The 23,149-nt window shown below is 42.1% G+C and overlaps 1 protein-coding gene across 1 annotated transcript in view; it reads left to right on the top strand.

Moving 5' to 3' along the window:
- The first annotated feature begins 2,378 nt into the window (after window positions 1-2,378).
- insc (INSC spindle orientation adaptor protein) overlaps window positions 2,379-23,149 on the top strand; it is a 47,518-nt gene continuing 26,747 nt past the window's right edge. Inside the window, exons 1-6 of the mRNA XM_083972853.1 lie at window positions 2,379-2,485; window positions 5,789-5,880; window positions 17,644-18,010; window positions 20,989-21,041; window positions 21,136-21,259; window positions 22,305-22,418. Of these exons, the coding sequence (XP_083828979.1) occupies window positions 5,822-5,880; window positions 17,644-18,010; window positions 20,989-21,041; window positions 21,136-21,259; window positions 22,305-22,418 (717 nt within the window). The 5' untranslated portion in view covers window positions 2,379-2,485; window positions 5,789-5,821. The remainder of the gene's footprint in view (window positions 2,486-5,788; window positions 5,881-17,643; window positions 18,011-20,988; window positions 21,042-21,135; window positions 21,260-22,304; window positions 22,419-23,149) is intronic.

Below are 23,149 nucleotides of genomic sequence, written 5' to 3'. Positions count from 1 at the left end.
ACACTCTACAGCCACTTTCTGTAGCAGAAATATATGTGCTTCCGTTCTGTCCGCCTACATATTTATTCCTGACATCACGCTGTGTCAGACTCAAATCTGTGACGCTACTCAACCTCTTGTCACCAACATCCGGAGACACGCTCAGACTTAGACACAGTTTTTCTATCTTTAGCTACACTGCTATAGAATGTGGTTGTATACGTATTTCAAGTCAATCCTATGTGCCGGTGTGCAGTATGCACCTCTGTTGCATCCTCACAGGCAAAGAGAATGAGGAGATACCTATGGGAGCTGTCAGTGTTTGCCGTGGTGGTTCCCACTCCTTTTCACCCGGTGACAGAAATGATTGAGGAAAAATCTGAAGGATGGATTATTTTGACAGACCACCGGAAAAACCTGGACGTAGGCAGAGGAAAAACCTGCTCAGCCACTATTTTAAAACACACTTGACTAAAATATTAAATGTCAAGTTTTGACATAAACTTCACAGCAGATTGTGTTTGCATACTAGTGGATTAGTCTGACACGTTCATAAAACAAAATAAGTAATAATGATCAATCGTATAGACTGTTGGCCACTCTAGTATCGGTTTTCTCACTGCAGGTGAGCCTGTCGTGAGAAATGTATGAACATGACAACATAACGTGGGTCTTGTTGTTTACAGAGAAACAACAATTCCCTCTCCGAGGAGCAAGGAAAAACTTTAAACTGTGTGTGTGTGTGTGTGTGTGTGTGTGTGTGTGAGACAGAGATTTTGTTCTTTCGTGTAAATCTAACATTGTTATCTTGTCTACCAACAGCTTTATGTCGTAGAAGCTGTGCTCTTGATGCGTCACTCACATTTTCACAAGGTTTGGTTGAATATGGAAGTTGTTGTATATGTGAATAACAGCGGTGGAGGGTTTGAGTCAAAACCGTTGTGTTGTAAATGTCACTGTGCTAAACACCCCAGCTGAACCCTCGCTGGTTGTCAGCGTATGCCCTAACATAGGGTTCTTCTCAGTGTGTAATATTTTTCTCCAGCGAATGGCGTGTTGGAAGCCTGGAGGCTTGGCTTGAGTCCAACAAATTTTCCCAGCGGGCCATTCACATCCCAGGACAGGCTGGGAAAATATGAGCAAGGCAGTGGCTTCCAGTTCCTTCCACTCCGACTGCACTGAGCAAAGTGTCAGGTGTGAATGGAGCCTGATAAAGTGTTTCTAGAGTATGTGACGTAAAACTAGAAAAGTTAGTTCCACTTTTATATTGTAGGCTACTGGTTTGGGTTAGATTCACTATGAAATTATAAACATAATAGGCTCCATGCACAGCTCCACTACTTCCTGAACTTAAACAAGCTCATTTATTTCCTGTCTAACATTAGGCTATTGGACAAACTGATTAATCCAGCTGTGTCTGACTCTGACCTAGTCACAACAATGGTCAGACACACCTGGATTAATCAGTTTGTCCAATAATGTTAGACAGGTAATAAAGGAGCCTGTTTAAGTTAAGGAAGTAGTGGAGCTGTGCATAAAACCTATGAATAGTTGTAAGAGAAAAAAAGGAAAGACCCTGGTTTACTTAGTTATACTATCCAAAATATACATATTGGACACAGTAAATGAGACAAATACAGAGATAGAAGTGAGTGTGTGAACTATACACACACTTTAAAGACAGTGTTATCAGGGGAATGCTCTGGATTTAGACTCACTACTCTACTGAGATAGCAGTAAGAGGTTAAGAGGGCTGTTGTGTCTGGAGGGACAAATATGTCCTTAAATATCTCAGTGCAGAAGAAACAGAAGACTTCAGAATGTGCTGGGAAGTTCATCGTACACATGGACAGAAAACCCAGTCCACTATGCACATGTTAGCACATGTTATGTTAGCTCGCTTAAGGCTTCAACGCTGTGCAGGAAGCCATTGTCACTTTTACTTTAAGAACACCAAGAGAAACTTGAGCTGACTCACTAAACATTTGAGCAGTAGCAGTTGACAGTCTGTGTTATCTGCTGCCCTGTGTGGGTCTCTGTCCACATACAAGGGCCCACTTTCAGCCAGCCCACTGTGTGTGGGATGGGAATGTTGGGTCCGTGGCTCAGCACAGCACCGCTTCTAGCTTGTTCCCACCCAACCACCCATGCAGTACCCATCTAGCTCTGCTTTCCTCTCAGCATGACAGTCCTGTGGTGGGACCGTGACCACTGTCTCCTCCTGCAAACCCAGTCTCCGGCTCAATGACAGGACATGAGCAGCATGGCACCGCCGAGTCGCCGATGCAGAGCATGTCCACTGTATTTAGATACCAGAGGCCAGAGGCAGCTGCTTTAGTGGAGGCTTTCCTCAGCCTGTGACTTAGGACGGCAGAGGAAACATTTTGTGTTTCATTGTCGGCAGTTCTAAAAGAAAGCCAAACCATAAGGAACTGGTTACAACAAGGACGGTGAATGTGGACATAGCCTGAATCTCTCCAACACGTTGGTGCCACCTGGCAGAATGGTGAGTGGCTTTGTCTCTCCACTTTCTCTGCAGAGTTCCATTTGTTTAGTTTTTGTCATACGACATGAACTCCATTGGATGTTTGGTAGCGTCATTACAGGTTTGATTATGCTTTTGAGCAGAAACTGAGGTTTTGCCTGTTTTTTTTTTCCCGTGAATAAATCTTATTGCATGATCATCGGTGCAAGCTATTTTTAGAACGGTGGAGCAGAGCTGCGAGCTGCTCAGAGCTACGCTACGGAGGCTAATGGGATTTCTTGGTTTCCCTCATCAAACTCATCAAACACACAATCCAACAACTCCAAAACGCTCTGGTGGACAAGTTGTGACCTGCACATTCACCACGCTATGAGATAATGGAACGTTACGAGACAGAGCCATTTTCGAGGTAAATACAGAAACTGCTTGCCGGAAAACTGCCCCTGACAGGAACGTGCATCAGCAGTTTTGCATGAATTTACCTTGAAAACAACTCTGTCTGGTAACGTTCTGTTATTATCTCATAGCGTGGGGAATGTGCAGGTCACAACTTGTCCACCAGAGCGTTTTGGAGTCGTTGGATTGTGTATTTGATGAGTTTGATGAGGGAAAACAAGAAATCATGAGCCTCCGTAGCATAGCTCTGAGCAGCTCGCGGCTCTGCTCCGCCGTTCTAAAAATAGCTTGCACCGACAATTAAAGGTAACAACCTGATGCTAAGACTATAGGGATTATGGCAATGGGCCAATTTGCCAAAATGTTGAACTATCCCTTTATGAAATATGGCAACTTATTTCACTCGATACATAACTGTTTTTTTCATGACTAAGCTCTTGGTCTAAGCATCATAACATGACTCTGGATTCATGACCATGTCTACGAAAAAAATGTTATTCTTGAGTGAAGGCAAGGTGGTTGTTTTAAAACACATGTATTCCTAAATAAAGGTAGAAGTCAGTCAATTGTAAAAGCTCTTAAGCTTGGTCAAGCTATACAGTCAGATTACATAAAGGCTGCTGAACTCAGGTGAGGAATGGGAATCCAGATGTCTCTGGCGTGACTAAGTAAGAGCAGACATCACACAAAACATCACTGGGAAACTGCAAGTGACAGAAACATGTGCTCAAAGACACACTGGCGGTTAAATCCCCTCTCTACATACATGGCAAGGAATAAATGCAAGTGCTGCAGTAAATCTGGAAAGCACACCCTGGTGATTTCCTTTATGCACAAAGGTCTCTGAGTGGTTGTTATTTTACCCGCCATGTGACATGGGTCTGAGACAGAGGTGTCCTTTGTTTGGCTTACCTACGATCAACACTCTCACCGAGGCAGCTGAATGGGAAAAACCACTGGGCCACTCAGGTTTCCCTCCAGACATGAAATGAAATGTCAGCCACAGCAAGAAAATTAGCCAGGATCTGGTCAGATGAGATCTGACCTTCTTGTGAGGAAATATTTCTGTAGCGCTTGCAAACTTAATGCACTCAGGGTTGTTTTAACTGCAGTGGCCACAGCTCCACTAAAATACAGGCTTTATTGAACATGAATAGATACATACCACAGCTGTAGTTCTCTAATCACATTATTGCAGGATAACTCTGGATGCTCTGAAACTGAATCATCCAGGATGCTGTAGAGGAAACGGTCTCGGAGGACCTGCCCTCTCTCCTCATGCATCGTTTGCAGCCGGTGGCCACTCACGGCAGAACGACGGAGATCACTTCCAGTGCAGTGGTCCTTAACATAGCTCTTAGTGGTGCATGCTAAGTGCTCAGGACTGAATTGCTTGATTGAACAACTCATCTCCATTTGTATGTTAATCCACTGAAGAGCTGCAGGCTCGTGTAATGGGATCTGCGGGATCTGTGTCTGGTCGGCCGCGACCCCGTGCTCAATTACAAGGCCAATATAATTTATCTACACCTCTACTGTAATAATCTAACACTGCAATTACACCCCGGCTTGTTTGATGGTATTCTACTGTATTATAACAACGTTGAGTGTTATGGATGTAGGTTTTACCCCCAGCACACAGTTTTTACTACACAGTCTTCCATTGTGCTGGCACAGCATTGGGATCGTTTCTGATCCACTGTGATGCTCTGGCTGAAAATGGCAGTGGAGGACCCATGCCAAGACTTCAGTAAAAGTACCCACCCCCCACCCCCGCCTCACCATCCCTTAATCTGACTCTCTGCATCTTCTTCCTTCCCTCTCCCTCCTCCTTTTCTGTCTGTATTACAGCTATCTATCTCTTAACCTACTCATCCGTCTTGGTACCTCTTTATCGGAGTCAGTGACTCACCCACCCCCCCATCTTTTTTCCTCATCCATCATCAAACAGTTTCATTGATGATCACAATTACATAATACAAGGAGTTTTCAGAGCAAACAACAGAATGTGTGTGACTCCTCTGCTGTCCTGCTGTGTGTGTGATCCTCTCTGAGCTCTGGAGGATGGATCAGATGCGATGCTGCAGTAGCATTCTGTCTTGATCACTGCGACAATGAAAAAAGCAGGCCGGCATGGAATCGAACCTGTGAAATCTAACAAGCATCGCACATCCCTGTGGTTTAAATGGTCTTAATATGAGAACTCCTCTGGGTGTCTGTCTATTGATCACCATAACAGCATTTAGTAAAACATGTGACACATGCTGTGTGTGTGTCAATGTGAGTGAGAGAGATTGTCTCACTTTACTACCTGCTAATTACACTCCATAGTAAACATGAAATGTGTAACCACTCCACTGCAGGATATCATTAACTAAAAGGATTAGAGTGTGGCTCAGGCAGGAGGGCATCTGCGGCTTCTCCCGATTGAAGATGGTCTAATCTAAATGGGATACATCAATAAAACGGTGGAATAAAGTTGCGAGCACTTAAGAGCGTCAGCCCCTTTTGCTCAGGCTCAAAGTAGAGAAGAGAGTCACTGGCTGGCAGCCAGCCAATAAATTAGAAGATAAGAAATATTATTCCACTGGCACACCAGCGGCTTGAAGCTATTTAAAACAGGAAAGTTTATTGATAATTGAATTACTTGAAGGAAAAAAAAGACAAGACAAGAATAGAAAGCTTGGAGGCGGATCAATAAGGAGATATTGTAGAGGATAATGTTGCGGTGGCAAGCAACACAGCCAGGAGGATGCGGAGTGGCTGCTCATGTGTGTGTGTGTGATACTGTATCCAAAGAGTGTGCGTTGAATGTTGCTGTTGCACTTGATGAAATGAGCATATTCCCAAATGTAACAGGGAAATATATGAAAATGATAAAAGAAAGAGACCATCACATCATGTCTTTATGTGTGCATTGTGTTTCAGGTGCTGAGCTGAAGTAAGACGGCCTCCAACAGAATGGCGACTCCTCAGAGCAGCTCCAGACAGAGCAGCTCGCTCTCTTCATCTCCAATGAGGCAAGTAGCAGCTGCACCCCCACACATTCACATTCACAATCACAAGTCGTTTCGTCATTGCGATATTGAACTGTGTCATCGCACATGGGACATTTTGCTGATATGGTGCAGGCCGACTGCACACATAAATAAACCAAAAACAGAGAGAAAAGTGCTGTTAACAAACTCCAAATACTGTAAGTGGACTAAACCAAGGATGTTGACAGGGATTGTCAGCCTAGATATGACATTGCATTTCAGCAGTATCTGAGGGAAGCAACTAGAGTTAATTAATTGATTAATCAAACAATAAGGGGGGAAACACTGATTGAAATTTTTCAACATTTTATTGACCAAACAATTAATTGATTAATCGTTTACATAATTGACAGATTGATCGATAATGACAGCATCCGGCATTGTTGTTACGTGACATCTACATGTGGCTCAGGTTATAGGTTAGAGAGGCGGGCTATGACATCATCACTTTACAGAAGTTACGTTTTCGTTGTCTGCATGATGTTTTGTGATTTATTCACTCTGGAAACCGTATCCTATATCCATGTGGACGGGACCTCGTAGTCAGAACCGGTATATTGAAGAACTCAGGCATGTCAGTTCCAATCACTCATTTATCACTTTGCCACATCTTTCTTTCTTTCTTTCTTTCTTTCTTTCTTTCTTTCTTTCTTTCTTTCTTTCTTTCTTTCTTTCTTTCTTTCTTTCTTTCTTTCTTTCTTTCTTTCTGTCTCTCTGAACTTACGAAATGGAGAAAAACTGGCTTCTGAAAAAAATGTATTATGTAAATAGCACCAAACCCCTTGTGTGTGGAGGTGCCTAATATGAATGGAAATGGTGCTGCAGTGGTCAGCTCACATCCAAATAATCTACTGATAGTAATAACCATGATAACAAGAAATAACCTCCTGTTTCATCTGCAGACGGGGGGCCCCCTCAAAAAATGTAACCTTCTTTGATGCCAGTCCCTCTGTGATAATGTGCTGTAATGGTGGTCATGGTGTCATGGCAGCTATTGTTAGAGCAGAGATTGAGGTTTACAGTGGTGACGAGGGTCTGTAGTCATTCTGGGCTGTATGATCATGAATTGCAGAAACAGAGCCATGTTGTCACCTTAGCTGGAATTCAGAAAAAAAGCAGCACTTCATTACAAAAAACGAGGAGCTGGAGAATGAGCTGTGAGGGTGGGGTTGTGGTGTTCGTATGGTGAGCTACACTGTTCTGATTCTCATGAATGAGAGCTTCCAGGAGGAGCTCATGCACTCGTCAATCAGTACGTTTACATGACACTTGAGAAAACCGAATTATTGCCTTAGTCCGACTATAACTGGACAACTGAGTACAATTTAAACATGTTAGTCCGACTAATATCTTTAGTTTAACTGGACAACACATGTGCACATGCTCCACACCCCCTGCACTAGTGTAAGACCCCGGAACAAAAACATCCAAGAAAGCCGGTCGCAGAAGCTATTGTTGTAGCGTTACGGCGTTCTTGTCTGTCTCTCTAAATCACCATGACCTCTAGGGATAGCGTGCACCTTATCTGCACAATAAGTAACACACACATTATGTTCGAGATGAACAAAGCCGTACGCTTAACCATTCCACCTGGCTAACCAGAAAAGGTTCCGTATTAACCCGCTGAAACGACACATATCGCCACCTGGTGTTGAGGAGGAGCACACGTTCCCGTCAGTTATTTGATTTTCTCAGTTGCATGTAAACTGGGACAAGGACAGATGTCCGATTAGACGCCAAAATCGAATTTTGAGCATAGCTCGATTAAGCTGTGCATGTAAACGTACTGACTGACTCCAAACAGTTCCAAGATAATGTTGGATGTTGTCTCACTTAAACAATGTGCATGTAAAATCATTAGCAGCCAAATAATATAAATGTAGTTAAAGTTGAGTGCTCATAATCTATCAGCAGCAGTGTACAGCTGCTGAATGAATGAAGGAGACACGTTGCATAGGCGGAATTATCCTTTATTCAGGCTCCACTTTCATACAGTATATCTTAAAGAACTGTGGGAGAAGAATTGATAAAGATCAAGTCCAGCATTTCTCAGGTCCAGTCCATCATCATTCTGTAACAAAAGTCTCCTCATCTTCCTTTTATATAATCGTGGACTCTTGTGAACCTTTTTTTAATTCACCTGGCACCACTGGAGCACATTTTTTCTTACTAATAACATTTATATTAGTGCATATAAAAATCATTGCCATCCAAGCTGATAATTCTAATGGCCTTGATGGTTTTGAAATTCAACAGGCACTTTAACATATTGGCCTGTGTATTGTTCGGTGTGATGCCTTTCAAGCTGAGAGTCGTTTCAATGGAAATCTGATGTTCACAGAAGAGAATATACTTCTTTTATGTTTACTCCACATTAATTTAATCTAAAGAAGAATCATGATTAAATCACAGGAAATGTGCGATTGTGAGAGGAATGTCTTTTTTTCACTGAGGGCTGAAGTTGGTCCAAGCTGCGCAATATTAACATTTATTTGAGGCTGAGTTTCTGGTGATCAGGTGAAGTCCAATATTCTATCTACGACTTTCAGCACTTAGGTGAAATATCTGTGTGTTTAGCTGCTGAATGGTCTGTTGTGATTACTAAGTAGGTGCTAACTTAAACAGGGAGCTACAGAGGATTTATCACATTAGAGTGGAACAAACCTTGAGGATGTTAAAATGCTCATGAGAGCTGAGGGAAACTGTGGAGTTACCGAATGACAAATGTGTATGTGTGAAGGTGACGAGTGACCCCTCTCACATTTCATCCATGTTTGATTAGACTTGTTGGTTCAGCATCCCCAAACCAATATATTGGCCTTAGAGAGGATCCTAGACCAACAAATTAGAGGCAGTCAATAGCAGAGGGCGTAAAGGTCGAAACCCACAGATCCTGACCCACACACTCACACACGTGAAAAAAATCTGTCCACAATTGGATTCTACACAAGAGCTAGAGAGATTACAACCAAAAATCCTGAAAAAAATCTGTGAGACACATGTGGAGCCTGTGCATACCAAACAATCAGTAACTGAAGTTAAAACACAACTGGAAGGCTGTTCTTCCAAATACAGTATAACCTCAGTTTATTCTGTTATCAAACATTCTCACTGGTTTATGTATTTATTATGAAAAAGCCAGATCCTGATTCCAATTTTTTAAATGAGAAAAACCTCTTCATCAAACACTGTGGTTGAGAATATTTCAGTCACTGCTAATAAATTTGAATATATATCTTCTGACAGTTTTGTGTTTACAAATGCTTACACAGCACGCACAGTGAATGCCCCTGGATATCAAATCAGTGGAGTTGTCACGCCATACATTGGCAACCAGACACGCGCACACATAAACAAACAGATCATCTCTCACTTGCTTCCTTTGTCCTGGCTCACACACATGCACACAAACATAAATCCTATTTGTGGTGACGCATGGCAATAAATCAGCTGATGAAAAGAAGAGTATTAAAATAAAGAGCAAAGACAGATGGAAGCGCACACATGCACTCAGCTGACAAACATCTCCACCAGCTCTTTGCCCAAATGGGCTCGTCTGGACAATCAGGGCTTCAGGTTACAATCTGAAAAGAGCTTTGCCAGTCATTACACTGTTGGCAGGTTTAACCAGGTTTTCTGTGGCGTCGCTTTTTCATGTCGCCACTTTTGCTTGCTGCAACCCATGTAGGAGTGTCGGAGAAGTTGCACAACTGTGGGTTTGCTGTTAAGAGAGCTGAGATCAAACCAGCAAGTCAGCTGGATATGGTTTGAGACACACACTGTGTTTGCCTGCGATAGCTGCAAATCGGTGCCTAGTGCACGGAACCAGGCATGTGTTATACAGGGCAGGAGAGTGAGTCAGAGGGAAGAGAGAACAAATGATGGGGAGAATGAGAAGAATGGAGTGAGACAGAGAAAAAGAGAGAATCAAACTTGGTGTGTGCTAGTCAAGGTGGATCTGGTCTTGGCTGCACATTAGAGGCTGTCTGAAACATCTGGGAGTCAGATGTCTGCCCATGCTGCCAGGATTCAACCGGACCAGTCAGTTGCCACAGTATCCCCTTACAGTGTGCTACCTCAGGGGCACAGACCCCATCCTCGTCTGCAAAATCAAGATTTATATAATGGCAGTTTTCAGTGGAGCTGTGTCCTCTGTGTTAAAAATGTGTTTTGAGAGAGTCGTGCTTTATTGAAATTCTGGTTTCTTAGCAGCGGAGGAATGCTCTAGCGTCCTGTTTGGTCGTCATGTAGCCTCCATATTTAATTCTTTTAGGACAAGAGCGTTCTTGTTTCCTCTTTCAGCCAAAGCCAAAGCCACAATGGTCTGGTCCTCAACATTTCCATTCATTTCCATCGGTTCCTTTGTGGTATTTGAGAGAGATTTCCATTTGTTCATATGTGACATCAAGAGTCAGACTGTTACATTCATTGCAAACCAGACAGTGGGCCCTAGTGAAGGGCTCCTTCCAGCTTGTATCAAGAGGTTCTGAAAACAGTTCAGTCCAATCCAAACATTAAGGAACACATGTTGCTGCTTCTTTCCAAACAAGGTGCTTGTAATAATGCATGGAGTTGGTGTGAAGTCGTAGATGTTACCTAAGATTTTTTTTTCAAAAGAAATTGTTTAGTTATGAGGATGAGTAACACTACAGAGACATCTGGTTTCTACCCTGTTGTGTTGATGTTGACAATAATGGTTACAACATTTTCTTTTGTTCCTTAAAATAGCCAGAAGTAGGCAAGGAAAACAACTTGATAGATGAGAATAAACATTACATCAATTTTAGGAGCAGGTAAAGATAGGCAAAAGGTTTGAGGGAAGCTAAAGGGAATTTAGTATGAGAAAAATATTGACTTATTAAACTGCTGACATGACAGGTGACAGATTTAGTTCAAGTCTGAGCTACCAGATTTAGAGCAGAGCATGGGAGCTAACCAACAGCTAACACCAGGTCACAGATGGCTACCATTAACTTCTACATGGTTGGTATAGCTCATTGATCGCCTTGCTCCAATGAACAAGAATACAAAAAAAAAGCAAACTGCAAACAGGTAGATAGCTTGAAGTTGGTATATGGACTGTGGCAAAAACACATTTACAGCACCAAAAGTCCGATGTTTTGTATATAAAACAGTAAAAAATAAACTTCATGTTCAGTCTGAATGCACCTAACCAAATAAACAATTTGAACTGTATCCATATTAGATTAGCATATTCTGGGTCACTCAAGATGAATATTTGATAAGAATGATGCAAATATTTGATACAATTATTCACACCCGTAAATATGCATGTTTTCATTAGAGGTGAAGCCAGGTTCTGTACTAACATGTGAATGAGTTCATCAGGAATACAGATTTTATTCTGCCTCTTTAAAGGGACATTGTGTAACTTCTCCTGTTATCTAATCACGAAAATCGATTATTTCATTCAAAAGTATGTTTTTCATTAACCAGTAATCCCCCCATCAACAGACTGAAGTGTTCCTTTCAGCTCTGAATTTGCCGTTCATATCATTCATATCTACATGGAGCGGGTAAGCTCGGTGCTGCTGCCATGTGGTGTCGCCATGTTTTTACGTTCAGTGGCAGCGTGACGGTAGGAAACCACGGAAACTCAGCGGAGACACCGGAGCTGTCGGCTCAGGTCGAGGTGGCGTCTGTGAAAAGTCACCGCGGTAACGCAGTGAGGAGGAATGGAGCGTTACACTGATGCTGCATTCACCTGCAGTCGGGCAGACGGCCGTTGGTAACAAACCAGATGTCTTATTAGTCACAGAAGTCAAACGGTAAAACGTGGGTCAGGTAAACAATACGACATCGCCATGACAACATATTGTCACGTGTATTGTTTTGCCTCGTGCTGACGGACCACTTGTTTACATAGAGGCTTGTTTATGCCGTTACGTGCAGCAGCTGTCGTCCGTCTGCCGTCTGCCCAATTTCACATGAATGCAGCATGAAAAATATGATTGAGTTGCTTGCGATATACAACCGCAACTAGATGGGAGTAATTCCTACACAATGTACCTTTAATCTATAAAGACAATCAAACAAACACATAAATAAACTGAATAGAATAGTACAATTACATTTTAAGTTTAATCTTAAAGATATCCAGTTTAATATCCTAACTAGGAAATTATTCAAATGTTTAAAAAGACTAAAACATAACTTTTATGATTTACGCACAGTGTAGATGTCAATTCCCAGATCATTATTATTATTACTATTATTATGTAATTTGTTCAATAGGCCCTGCTTTGTCTATGTAAAACTGGAATAGCATAACCATTGCTGTATCTTGGGTGTTTGTATTTGAAGGCATTCAATTGTAATTTTACACACTTTCTTTGACCCTAGGCTGAGCTTCCCACCTACTGTGCACCTTAATTCAGAACATCAGTGGGTCCATTTTACAGCTGACAGCAGGGTGCCACGACATGCAGGGAACCATTTATCAAGCAGCCGACTGGAGCAGACATTACTCAGCCCGGGCTCGTCGTGTGTGAAGTGTTGCATATAGTATACCTGAATCATTTCCAGCCTCTAGCGATATGTAGAATACGCAGAGTAATGGGCAGCCACCCTCGAAGAACAAATGAGTTCCTGCTGTCCAATCACTGCTATGCTTGAGTGACAACAGGTGCTCTACCTCCTGGTTCCAGCCCCGCCTCGTCTGTGGCTCCCCAGCTAACAAGCACAACACTGCACAGCACTGATGATAACACACAGGATGTAACTGTCACACTGGTTTAAAACACATTGTTATCGTCCTTTATTTTCATTATCTTCATGATGCGATTAGTGAATGACCCACGGATTAAGCACGCTAACAGATTAACGCTCACAGTGTGTTTTCAAGTGTACATAGTTGATATTTTTAGCCTCAAGAAAACTGACTCACGCCCTGTGAGGAGACATTCAGTTAAGAGATTCACATGAATGCGACAATGCTTTTGTGTTTTTCTACTCTTTGCTTGGCACAGGTTTCCTCAGCATAGAGCTGATGCCAGCAGATGATCCCCTCCTTTAAAGAAGTCACAGAACAAAGGGTTTTGAAAAAAAATACACATGGTTAATGTGAGCTTCGCTTGAGTGACAAACCATTTCATTTAAAGATCCTGTATTATTGTCTGGTTTTCTTTGAGTATGAAGCAGGTCAAGGCAGCAGACAGCTGATGGGGCTGATTTTCCAGGCAGTGCCACTAAACAAAAGCAGAAAGAAAGATGAAATGATTAAATGAATACCCCAGTTCTAAGCAGAGTTGTGAACATGATGTAAAGTTGTATGTGTGCGTGTTTGATGTATACTGTAGGCCTATGCATCTGCTAGCACCTAAGCACACACACAGACACAAACTGTGTGTCAGTGACTCATCCTCCTCATATCCTTTAAGTACATCAGAGGTTTAGTTAAATGAATCATCTAAAAGCCTAAATATCATTTAACTAACTGAGCACACCGGCCTGATTCCCTACACCAATCAGTGTGGGGTTCATCTGTTTCTGAGTCATGTAGCATGTTACTGCTTTCAGTTACATGCTACATCTTAGTTGTGTAATTCTTGCCAGATTTCAGGAAGTCTTTCACTTGTTTTATATTTTTATTAACCATTTCCACCCTGTAGACTCACTAATTGTATTTGCAGCACATGGAAACACAGAAACTACAATGTGTGTGAGTGCAGTACCACAACAATACAACACACATGCCTATGGACAGTTTATTAAAGAACTACTCATCCTGTCACAAACCCTGTCCTTAAAACTGGGCTCCGTCTCTATTGATAAATGAAACATCTATTTCACTGATTGTGATTTTCTTTGCCATTATTCTTGATACATGCTTAATGCATAATGGATCTTACTCCAGTCCTAAAACACACATTAACATTTGTCTTGTGTTATTATTATTATTAATAATAATAATAATTCATTTTATTTGGAGGCACCTTTACAGTCACCCAAGGTCACCTTCCCCCCCAAAAAATAAAAGCATAAGCATAAGTGTCAGCTTTCTGCTACCATGTCTTGTGTTAGGGTCGGTTTTGTCCTGAGTCTTAAATCAGCTGTAAAATACACTAAAAGCTTTTTTTTCATACATTTTGTTTTTCTTCTCTTGATTACATCGTTAGGCTTCCTTATCCATGAAAAGCTTGGTTTTAATATTTTTGGGGTGCCCCCCTGGGCCTTTTTTGTCAGTATGCCCATTGGCTTCAATTTCACCTTGTCAGCTTTCTGCTACCATCTCTTGTTTTAGGGTCGGTTCTGACCCGAGTCTTAAATCAGCTGTAAAACACATTAAAAACAATTATTTATCATCCCATTTGTTTCTCATCTCTTGGTTACATTGTTAGGCTCCTTATACATGAAAAGGTTGGTTTTGCACTTATGATTTCAGTTTTAACTCTCATTATTGTTCGTATCGTTATAACCAGGTCAAAACCAACCCTAACAACACAAATGTCATAATTTTAACCAGAGCATTTTAGAATTTGGGGAAAATGTTTAAATAGAGGTTCCTGAAAAAGTCAAAAAGGGCTTTAATTTATGTGGTACTTTTTTATGCATTAGAAATGTGTCAGTGGAAAACCTAACACAAGAGGACGGTTAAAATCAATCACAGAGAAGTTAATACAACGGCAGACTACCTCTGGTACAATAACAACATGTCTAAATCTTGCAGCAGTATTTTTACCAGCAACAGAAGGATGTGTGCTGTTAAGCGGCTCGTCTCTGTCCCTGTGTTTGGTAACAGTGGGAGCAGATGAGAGGGGCTGATGCTGATGCTTCATCTCCCCCAGGATCCCTGACAGGGATAATAGAGCTGCTCTTCCCTGACCCTCTCTCAGCCCCGCATGTAAATATTTGTCACTCCCTGCAGACTGAAGTGTACTGCTTACCCTCCTTTGGAAAACACACCTATTGTTATCATCCTTTTTTCAGACACTATGACAGGAGCGTTTGTGGCTCGTTGGGCTCATGATGCTGTTATATAATTGAAAATGGTTTGCAATTGGCAGATCAGGAAAGATAGGGGATATTGTTGCACCTAAAATGAATGCTCACAGTTACTAGGAAACATATCACACATCAGTCATCCAAAAAGCAAAGGATAACCCTGGTGAAATAGATCAGAAAATGACGCCAATTAATAACTGAGGGCTCTTTTCATCCCCTCCTTCAGGTCTGCCTTCCACTGGCAATCAGGCTCTTTGTGACTAATTTGACTCACTTAGTTTGAATCATAGTGTTACTCACCACTGTGTGATTAATCTGCAGCAGGAGACATTTTCACAAGAAAAGTGGTTTTAAAGAGTGTGGGGAAAAAAAAAACCCTGAGGCTGGGTTTACTATAATATTGTATTTGGAACATTTAGGAGAAATTAATTTACTAAATTGCTCAGAACTGAACTAAAACTCATATCTCATCCAGTTTCAGAAGTCACAGTGATACATTTGAAGCCGTTTACTCCACTTAGCAGAGCGAGCTCTGCATTAAGAATGACCACACAGAGTGACACTGCGCACTTCTTTATTCTAGGTCACATTTCCAGCTACTTAAATTTCCATCCTCTCTTGTCCTCTTGTCAACTTAACCTCAGCTTTAAAGGGACAACGAGGAGTTTCTCCATCGGCAGAACGAAAAATTCCGCGACAATAAAAAAGTCTCATATTAATGTGGATGAATCTACGTTACCCACACTTGTTAATGGGCCCATTTTTGATAAATATATTGTTTTGTCTCTATCGTTATTTTGTTATTATTAGTGGTGGCGGAAATGCTGGGCGAGCCGACCAGCGTTTCCTTACTTTCGGTTTTGCGGCGAGTTATGAGAATAACGCCGCCGAATCGCCGTTTATGGTCGGAACTACGACGGTATCTGATCGTCTTCGAACCGCTGACTTTAATTCTTGATGAATGAAAACATGAGTCTGTCTTGCGCCGGTCAAAGAATTTCACGGTGTGCGCGGAGGCTCATAAATGTAGTGTAGTAGTGTAGTGTGATAACGCTTCGCTTTTCCAAAACTCCTCGTTGTCCCTTTAAATGAGACCTTTTTCTGACATTAACCAAACTCCTAACCCTGTGTGGTTTGATAGCAAATATATTTGAAGTTGTGGTTTTTATTAATTAATTCCCGTGCCAGCAGCTCTGGCTCACAGCTTAGACCCAATACCCGGCTTGAGCATGTTTTTTGTAATGATGCTGGTTGTTGCTGGTCCGTGACAAACCATTGTTTTGAGTGTACACAACCACAAAGCTTCTCTTAGATTAACCAATATTCAATACCATTATCTCAATGTCTCATGTGAGCTGCCATTTACTCATAAACTACAGACGAAGAGAGCAGAGATGAAATTATCAAGCTTCATTAAAGCGCTATTCACATGTGTTGACTCTGTTGTAGCCATCGACCTATCCTCTTTCAGAGAGATTTGCAGGATTCTGGATTGCCCCTTTAAACATGGCTTAAAGAGCTCAAAGGTTGGGAAATAACCTGCCAAAAACTGTCAGTTATTGGTCGATAATTGACCTCGAGTATGAACCCTTGACCTCAACATTGATCATCTCTGGTGGCATAATGGGCTTTTTTACTTTACAATACACAAGTGGATTTTATTTGGATGTACAGTATAAGGCTTCAGGCCAGAATTCATCTACCTATCTATTCATCCAACCATCCATCCAAGATGAAAACAAATAATTGGGAAAAAGAGAAGGGGGACTGATAAAAAGGGAGGATCAGGTTGTCATAGCCAATGATCTGTCATTGTCCAAAAAAGCATTTTGGATTTATGGGTAAGCACTTCCTTAATTTTCTGCTGATTGAGCATGTTATTTCTTGTGGAGGAAGCAGAGATGATTAAGGTTTTCTCATATAAATCAGTCCAGGCTTTAGTCAGCAGACCTGGCAGCAAACACAACATCCCACATCTCAGACAGTATTTGTGTGATTGATACCGAGTACATTTGTTGCATAAACATGGTTCCTGTTGTACAATAATTTGTACCTTTCATTTTCATATCAATAAAGAACGTCTGCTACAGAACCAAACAGCCGATTTCCTTTCAGCAAAATCAATTCAGAGGCAGGGAACAGAACTTCGTCTGAATATAGCAATCAATAGAGGTGAATGAACTCTGCACTGAGGGCTCTTTATCTATCAATGTAACCAGATGGAAGATATATTGATGTGCACCAAAATCCAACTGTTGATGGATTTGTTGGTTTGTTGGATGAAAATTAGGGCTGGGACGATATGCTTTTCTCCCGATTCGATTCTTCTGCAATTTTTTGGATGGCGATTCGATTTAAATTGCGATTCTACGATATTGCCTATTCTCTCGATTTTAAGTCTGCGTTTTTAACATTTATCTGCACACAAATACTGTTGGAGCCTATAAATTAACATACTCCATTATAAAGTGAACTTAAACCCTTTTCAAAACCTGTACTCTCTGTATGTAAAAAAGGCGAACAAATGCACATTGCACAATATTTAAAAAAAGAAAAAAAAATCCAAAAAAAAATTCTCCCCCCCAAAAAATTGATTTTTGAAAAAAAAAAAATCGATTTAAAAATCGTCAAAAAAGATATTTATGTGAATCGTTTTTTCTCCCACCCCTAATGAAAATGTAACCACAGCCCCATTGTGAATTTTCAACCTGTTGGTATGTCATCAGAAACTCCCAACCTGAAGAAGCAAGCTCTAACTATATTGTTACTCCCTCCCCACAGCATCCGGATGCAGTCTCTTCAGGTGGATTCTGTCCAGCGCTGGATGGAGGACCTCCGCCACATGACGGAGGTGGAGTGTATGTGTGTCCTGCAGGCCAAACCTATAGGAGTGGATGAGGACTCTCAGCAGGGGGAGCTCATTGTGGGCTCCGGGGTTGGTGCGGGGGACCACGTGGCCAGGAACAACCTGCAGACGCTCCTCCGCCGAGCGCTGGTGGTCAGCACGGAGCTCGGCAAGATGTTCCAGCGGTTGGAGAAGGGACGCTGGCAGAGGGTCCACAGTACCGCCGTGAGGGCCAACTGCCACGTCCGCTCTCTGGTGCACGAGTACAGCACTGCCCGGAGCACGCCACCTGAGATGCAGAAGGTCAGTCACTGTGGAGATATGTGCTGAAGTGAAGGCTTCCAACATTACACCACTTAAATCTTTTTTAAATCACTTTAAAGACCCACTCCCGTGAAAATCGTGTTTTTTGAGCTTTTCACATGTTCCTGTGGCATTTTTCTTGTGTTAGAGGACATATCAGCAGAAAAGGAAGTGCAAAATTGCATTTCTGAGTTTTTCTGCCTTCAAACTGCTGTGAACCAATGGCAGACGCAAACTGGCAGTTTCAGGGAGACTGGAGTTGAGGGTGTCACAGCTCCAGGGGAGGGCACTAGTGCTACAAGCTCCCGCCCCACTCTGCATTTGGCTCAGAGGTGAACGGCTTGGCAGCTCGGTGTAGCTGTCATGGTATAACAGGTATAGCTCACCTGGTAGAGCAGCTTTCACCGTGAGCAAGGACTATGTTCCAGTCTGGGATCGAATCCCAGTGTGGAGTTTTACGCTAAACGCGCTGAATCTGTAATTGTACAATGTCCAGCTGTCAGCGAGCGGGGAGGTGGGGTGTGAGGAGGTGGCTGGGCGGGTGCAGAGCAGCGCAGTCTCCGCCCACCCTCCAGAGGTGCATTGCTAATGTGCATGGCTAATGAGCTGCTTTTAAAATGGCCGAAAAGGGTCGCGGGAGTGGGACTTTAAGCTTTTAACTGGATACACAAAAGTCTCTGGTTTCTGATATGTCTCTGTTACCTACAACAGCAAATGAGCCCATCAGTGTGAAGATACGCTATTTCTATACCTCTGGAAGGCGTGGTCGGGTCAGACCACTGACAAAACGATACCAATAGATACATTACTACACACGCCGGCCAGACAAACGTCTTCATGACAGTGGGAAATGCAGTCTTCGTTCCGCCGCTTTCGTCCACAGGGGCCGCCAAAATCAACACTAAATTAAAAGTCTGTACAGGGGCTTTAAAGGGAAATTTCAACATTTTGGCAAATTCGCCTATTGCCATAATCTCTATAGTCTTAAGAGTAGGTTCATTACCTTGTATGGTCAGTGCAAGCTGTTTTTAGATCGGCGGGGCAGAGACGTGAGCTCTGCACAGCGCAAGGTATTTCCAGGCTTTGCCTCATCAAACTCATCAAATACACAATCCAACAACTCCAAAACGCTTTCGTGGACAAGTTGTGACCTGAACATTCACCACGCTATGAAATAATCATGCAGAGGGCAAAGTGACTTCAAAAGCACAAGTAGTTTCGAGTATTTGCTTCATGTGTCGTAATGTTGTATAATACATTATTATTTCATAGTGTGGTGAATCTGCAGGTCACAACTTGTCCACAAGAGTGTTTTGGAGTTGTCGGATTGTGTAGTTAGTTTGCTGAGGGAAACGTGGAAATACCATGAGACTCCGTAGTGTTAGCTGAGCAGCTGACGTCTCTGCTCCGCTGTTCTAAAAACAGCTTGCACTGACAATTAAAGGTAATGAACCTACTCCTAAAACTATAGGGATTGTGGCAGTAGGCAAATTTGCCAAAATGTTGAAATATCCCTTTTAAAACAGCATACAGATTATTTGCCTGATTTTAGAATTATCCATATGCATTTATATTTTTCCTAGTCTTATCAGTCTAATTGTAGATATCTTGTTTGCCTCCTGCAAGACCAGTCCATCTTTCCCCTACACTGATTTCTGCATTTCTCACTGTATTTGTACAGACTTCTATCGTATCCTCACATTTCACTACCAAGATGTTTTCTCACCGTGTTGACACGTTTCTCACCTGAATCTGACAAGTTGTGAAAACAGTTTGTAGCTTCCTAAGACGGAATAACAGACCTCTCACTCAATTTGACACAGTTCTGCTTTGCATCACTGTTTTTTATCACATCAATTTATTAAAGAGAAACTATAGGCAGGATTTTTCCCGTGGCTATGCTACATTTTTACCTTAATTAAAAAACTCCGGAGTAATTGTGATCGTTAACTACATGACTTGTGACTTGTTACGAGTGAGAATGGAGGCTCTCTGCCTTCACCTGGCGTCTCACGGCTGAAAACCAACCTTGTAACATCAGTTTAGTACCTGGTCGCCGCCCCGGTGTCCCAGCTCTCGTCTCTGCACACCGCAACACAAACACGCTCTGTAACCCGTAATCTTTTGTTTATGACAGTTAAAGCAGAAGTAAGCGATCCGGTCGTTTTGGCTAATGCTGCGTTCCAGGCAGGCTTTTGAAACCGTAAATTACAGCTTCAAGTCACAACTTACGATTTTGTAGCGTTTCAGGCAACCCACTCGTGTTTTTCCGACCTGTTTTACCGGTGAAAGTCACTATAACGGCCACTCGTAACTTCCGACCCGTGAACTCGTACCAGATCGAACTGGTACGACTTCACAGGTCGGAAAAACACGAGTTACGAGTTGCCTTGAACGCACCATAACAGTCCTCGTCCCTACGTCACCACATTCACGGCGTCCCTTGGCTGCACACACAGCCCTGCATGCCGTTCTCTCTCCTCATTGGATAAAAACTGTAGGATACGATAAATGTTTTCTCCTCGGCTCAGAGCGGAGCAGAGGGACTGAGAGACCCGTGTTTCGGTCCAAACACTCTATGTAAGTGATTGCTGTCGGAAGATATAACTATTTAAGACTTATATTAACACAAATATATCACTTACTTCTGCTTTAAGACTACATAGATATACACGTTGTAACATCGTATATGTTATATAACATATAACAACCCACTGCTCCATGAATTGATTTTTCGCCGGCTTTGTTGTAAACAAATGCACATGGCCGAGAGGAGGGTTAGCAAAACAGCGGAAAAGCGACCAAACTTCCCCTTTAAATGTATGAAAGAGCGAGGCCTGTCACAAATACACACACACACACACAAATACACATACACTCACACACTTATCTGAATGTTTTATCATTACAGATATGTTTTATCATTATATATACACTTATATATACTTGGTGTGTTTCTGCTTTCCCTTCTGTTGTAGTATGAGAAGTCTCTGCTGGACAAGTGCATGGAGCTTACAAACATTACAGAGAGGTAATATTAAAAAGGATAATACATAAGCATGAGAAATTTGTAAAGATGAGTCTGTTTTTCTAAATAATGTGTTGAATTGCCCCCTCATCCACAGGTGCCTTCACACGGATGATGAATTCTTCCTCAAATCCATGAGAGAGGCCATCCACGAGATCCTCACTGATGTCAGTGATTCATTCAGCAACATGATCGACATGGCCTTAGCTAATGAGATCCAGGTATTAACTTATTGTAAATTTAGCTCTCTGACTGTGCTTTATTTCCGCATGTTAGGTGGAGGTGAGTTTAGGCCTAAACAACAGCTTTAGTGGGTTTTTTGTGATTCACAGCTCCATCCTGCCTTAGACGTATGTCACAAACATTTTCACATACAGCACACATGCCTGTGACTTATACAGTTTTTCTCATTCACATTGACTTAATTCTCAAATGAGAAACGCATTTAATCAAAACATTAAGCTCTTGCTGTTCACAACATACTAGACTTTCTCATGCATTTAGAGGGATATTTCAACATTTTGGCAAATTCGCCCATTCCTATAATCCCTATAGTCTTAGGGGTAGGTTTGTTACCTTTAAATGTTGGTGCAAGCTTTTCAGGGCAGAGATACGAGCTGCTCACCTAACGCTACAGAGGCTCATGGAATTTCTTAGTTTCCCTCATCAAACTCATCAAATACACAATCCAACAACTCCAAAACGCTCTGGTGGACAAGTTGTGACCTGCACATTCACCACGCTATGAGATAATAACGGAACGTTACGAGACTGAGTTGTTTTAGAGGCAAATGCGTAGCCTACATTGCAGACACGGTTGCTGGGCGGAGTGATTTCAAGAGCAAGTAGTTCTGAGTTTGCTTTCTGTGTCGCAATGTTACATAATAATACATTATTATTTCATAGTGTGGTGAATGTGCAGGTCACATCTTGTCCACCAGATTGTTTTGGAGTTGCTGGATTGTGTATTTAGTTTGATGTGCACCTCCGTTGTGCCCCGCCGATCTGAAAACAGCTTGCACCGACAATTAAAGGTAACGAACCTACTCCTAAAACTCTAGGGATTATGACAATAGGTGAATTTGCCAAAATGTTGCAGCACAGGAACAGGCTCTGAGCACAAGACTGATGTATGCTGGGGTCGACCACACCAGGCAGAGCCCCAACGCTAACCCATCATTTGGGCTAAATCTATCTGAAAAAAAAAAAATCAAAATGATCTCGTGGTCCATTAAAACGAGTACTCAAGGCTGATTCTTCTAACAGGTCCTGATCAAACAGATTGAATCATCGGACAGCGTTCACACCATCGGCAGTGCCATCAGCAACCTTCTGTCTCTCACACAGGACGGACCCCAGCTCTGCAGCATCATTGCCAAGGTACTGTATATTCTACCCACAGGTGCAGGCGTGCAGATCCGATGCCAGGATTGGGGGGGACACAAAAGAGATTTTTTTTTTTTTTTTGCCCATATGCAACTCTACCATGCCGCCATACATCACAACTCCGCAGAGGCTCGGCATATCATTCAAAAAGTACTGCACAGGGAATCATTTATTGTGCTTACCTTTCTTGTTTATTTGTCCTAAACAGCCAGCAGTGAGTATCATTGCTGTTATAAGTAAATTATAATTTAAAGGGTCTCGGTCCGGACATGTAATGTCTACTCAAGTTCTTATCTTTCGCCTCCCACCGACCCTCCCAGATCCCCAATTCTTCTCACCATCTTCCTTTTCTCCCAGTGTATGGAACTTTATGCATGATTAATTGATATGGATGAATATCAAAATATGAAGCCCTATTGAGGGGGTCGTTTTTCTAAAGCTTGCTGATATCATCAGCGTCTGTGTAAGAAACTACCCATTCATTTGCATTATAGTGGAGGAGACCAGAGATGGGATGTGGAGTCAGAAATATTTTTGTCAAACATTATTTGTTCCACCATTTCAATAATTTATTTTTAGATGTGAAGAATGTGAAGTCTGAAAATACATTTGTTAAATTTTGAATAGTTTGGGGTATTTTTATTGGGGGGGACATGTCCCCCCCGTCCCCCCCCGGGATCTGCACCCATGCACAGGTGGGCTACAGTCCTGTGTTGGTAATAGTT

This window comes from Trachurus trachurus (genome assembly GCF_905171665.1).
Source record: "Trachurus trachurus genome assembly, chromosome: 6".
Classification (NCBI taxonomy): Eukaryota; Metazoa; Chordata; class Actinopteri; order Carangiformes; family Carangidae; genus Trachurus; species Trachurus trachurus.
Note: the sequence above shows the minus strand (reverse complement) of the source record. Positions and strands in the feature narration are given on the sequence as shown.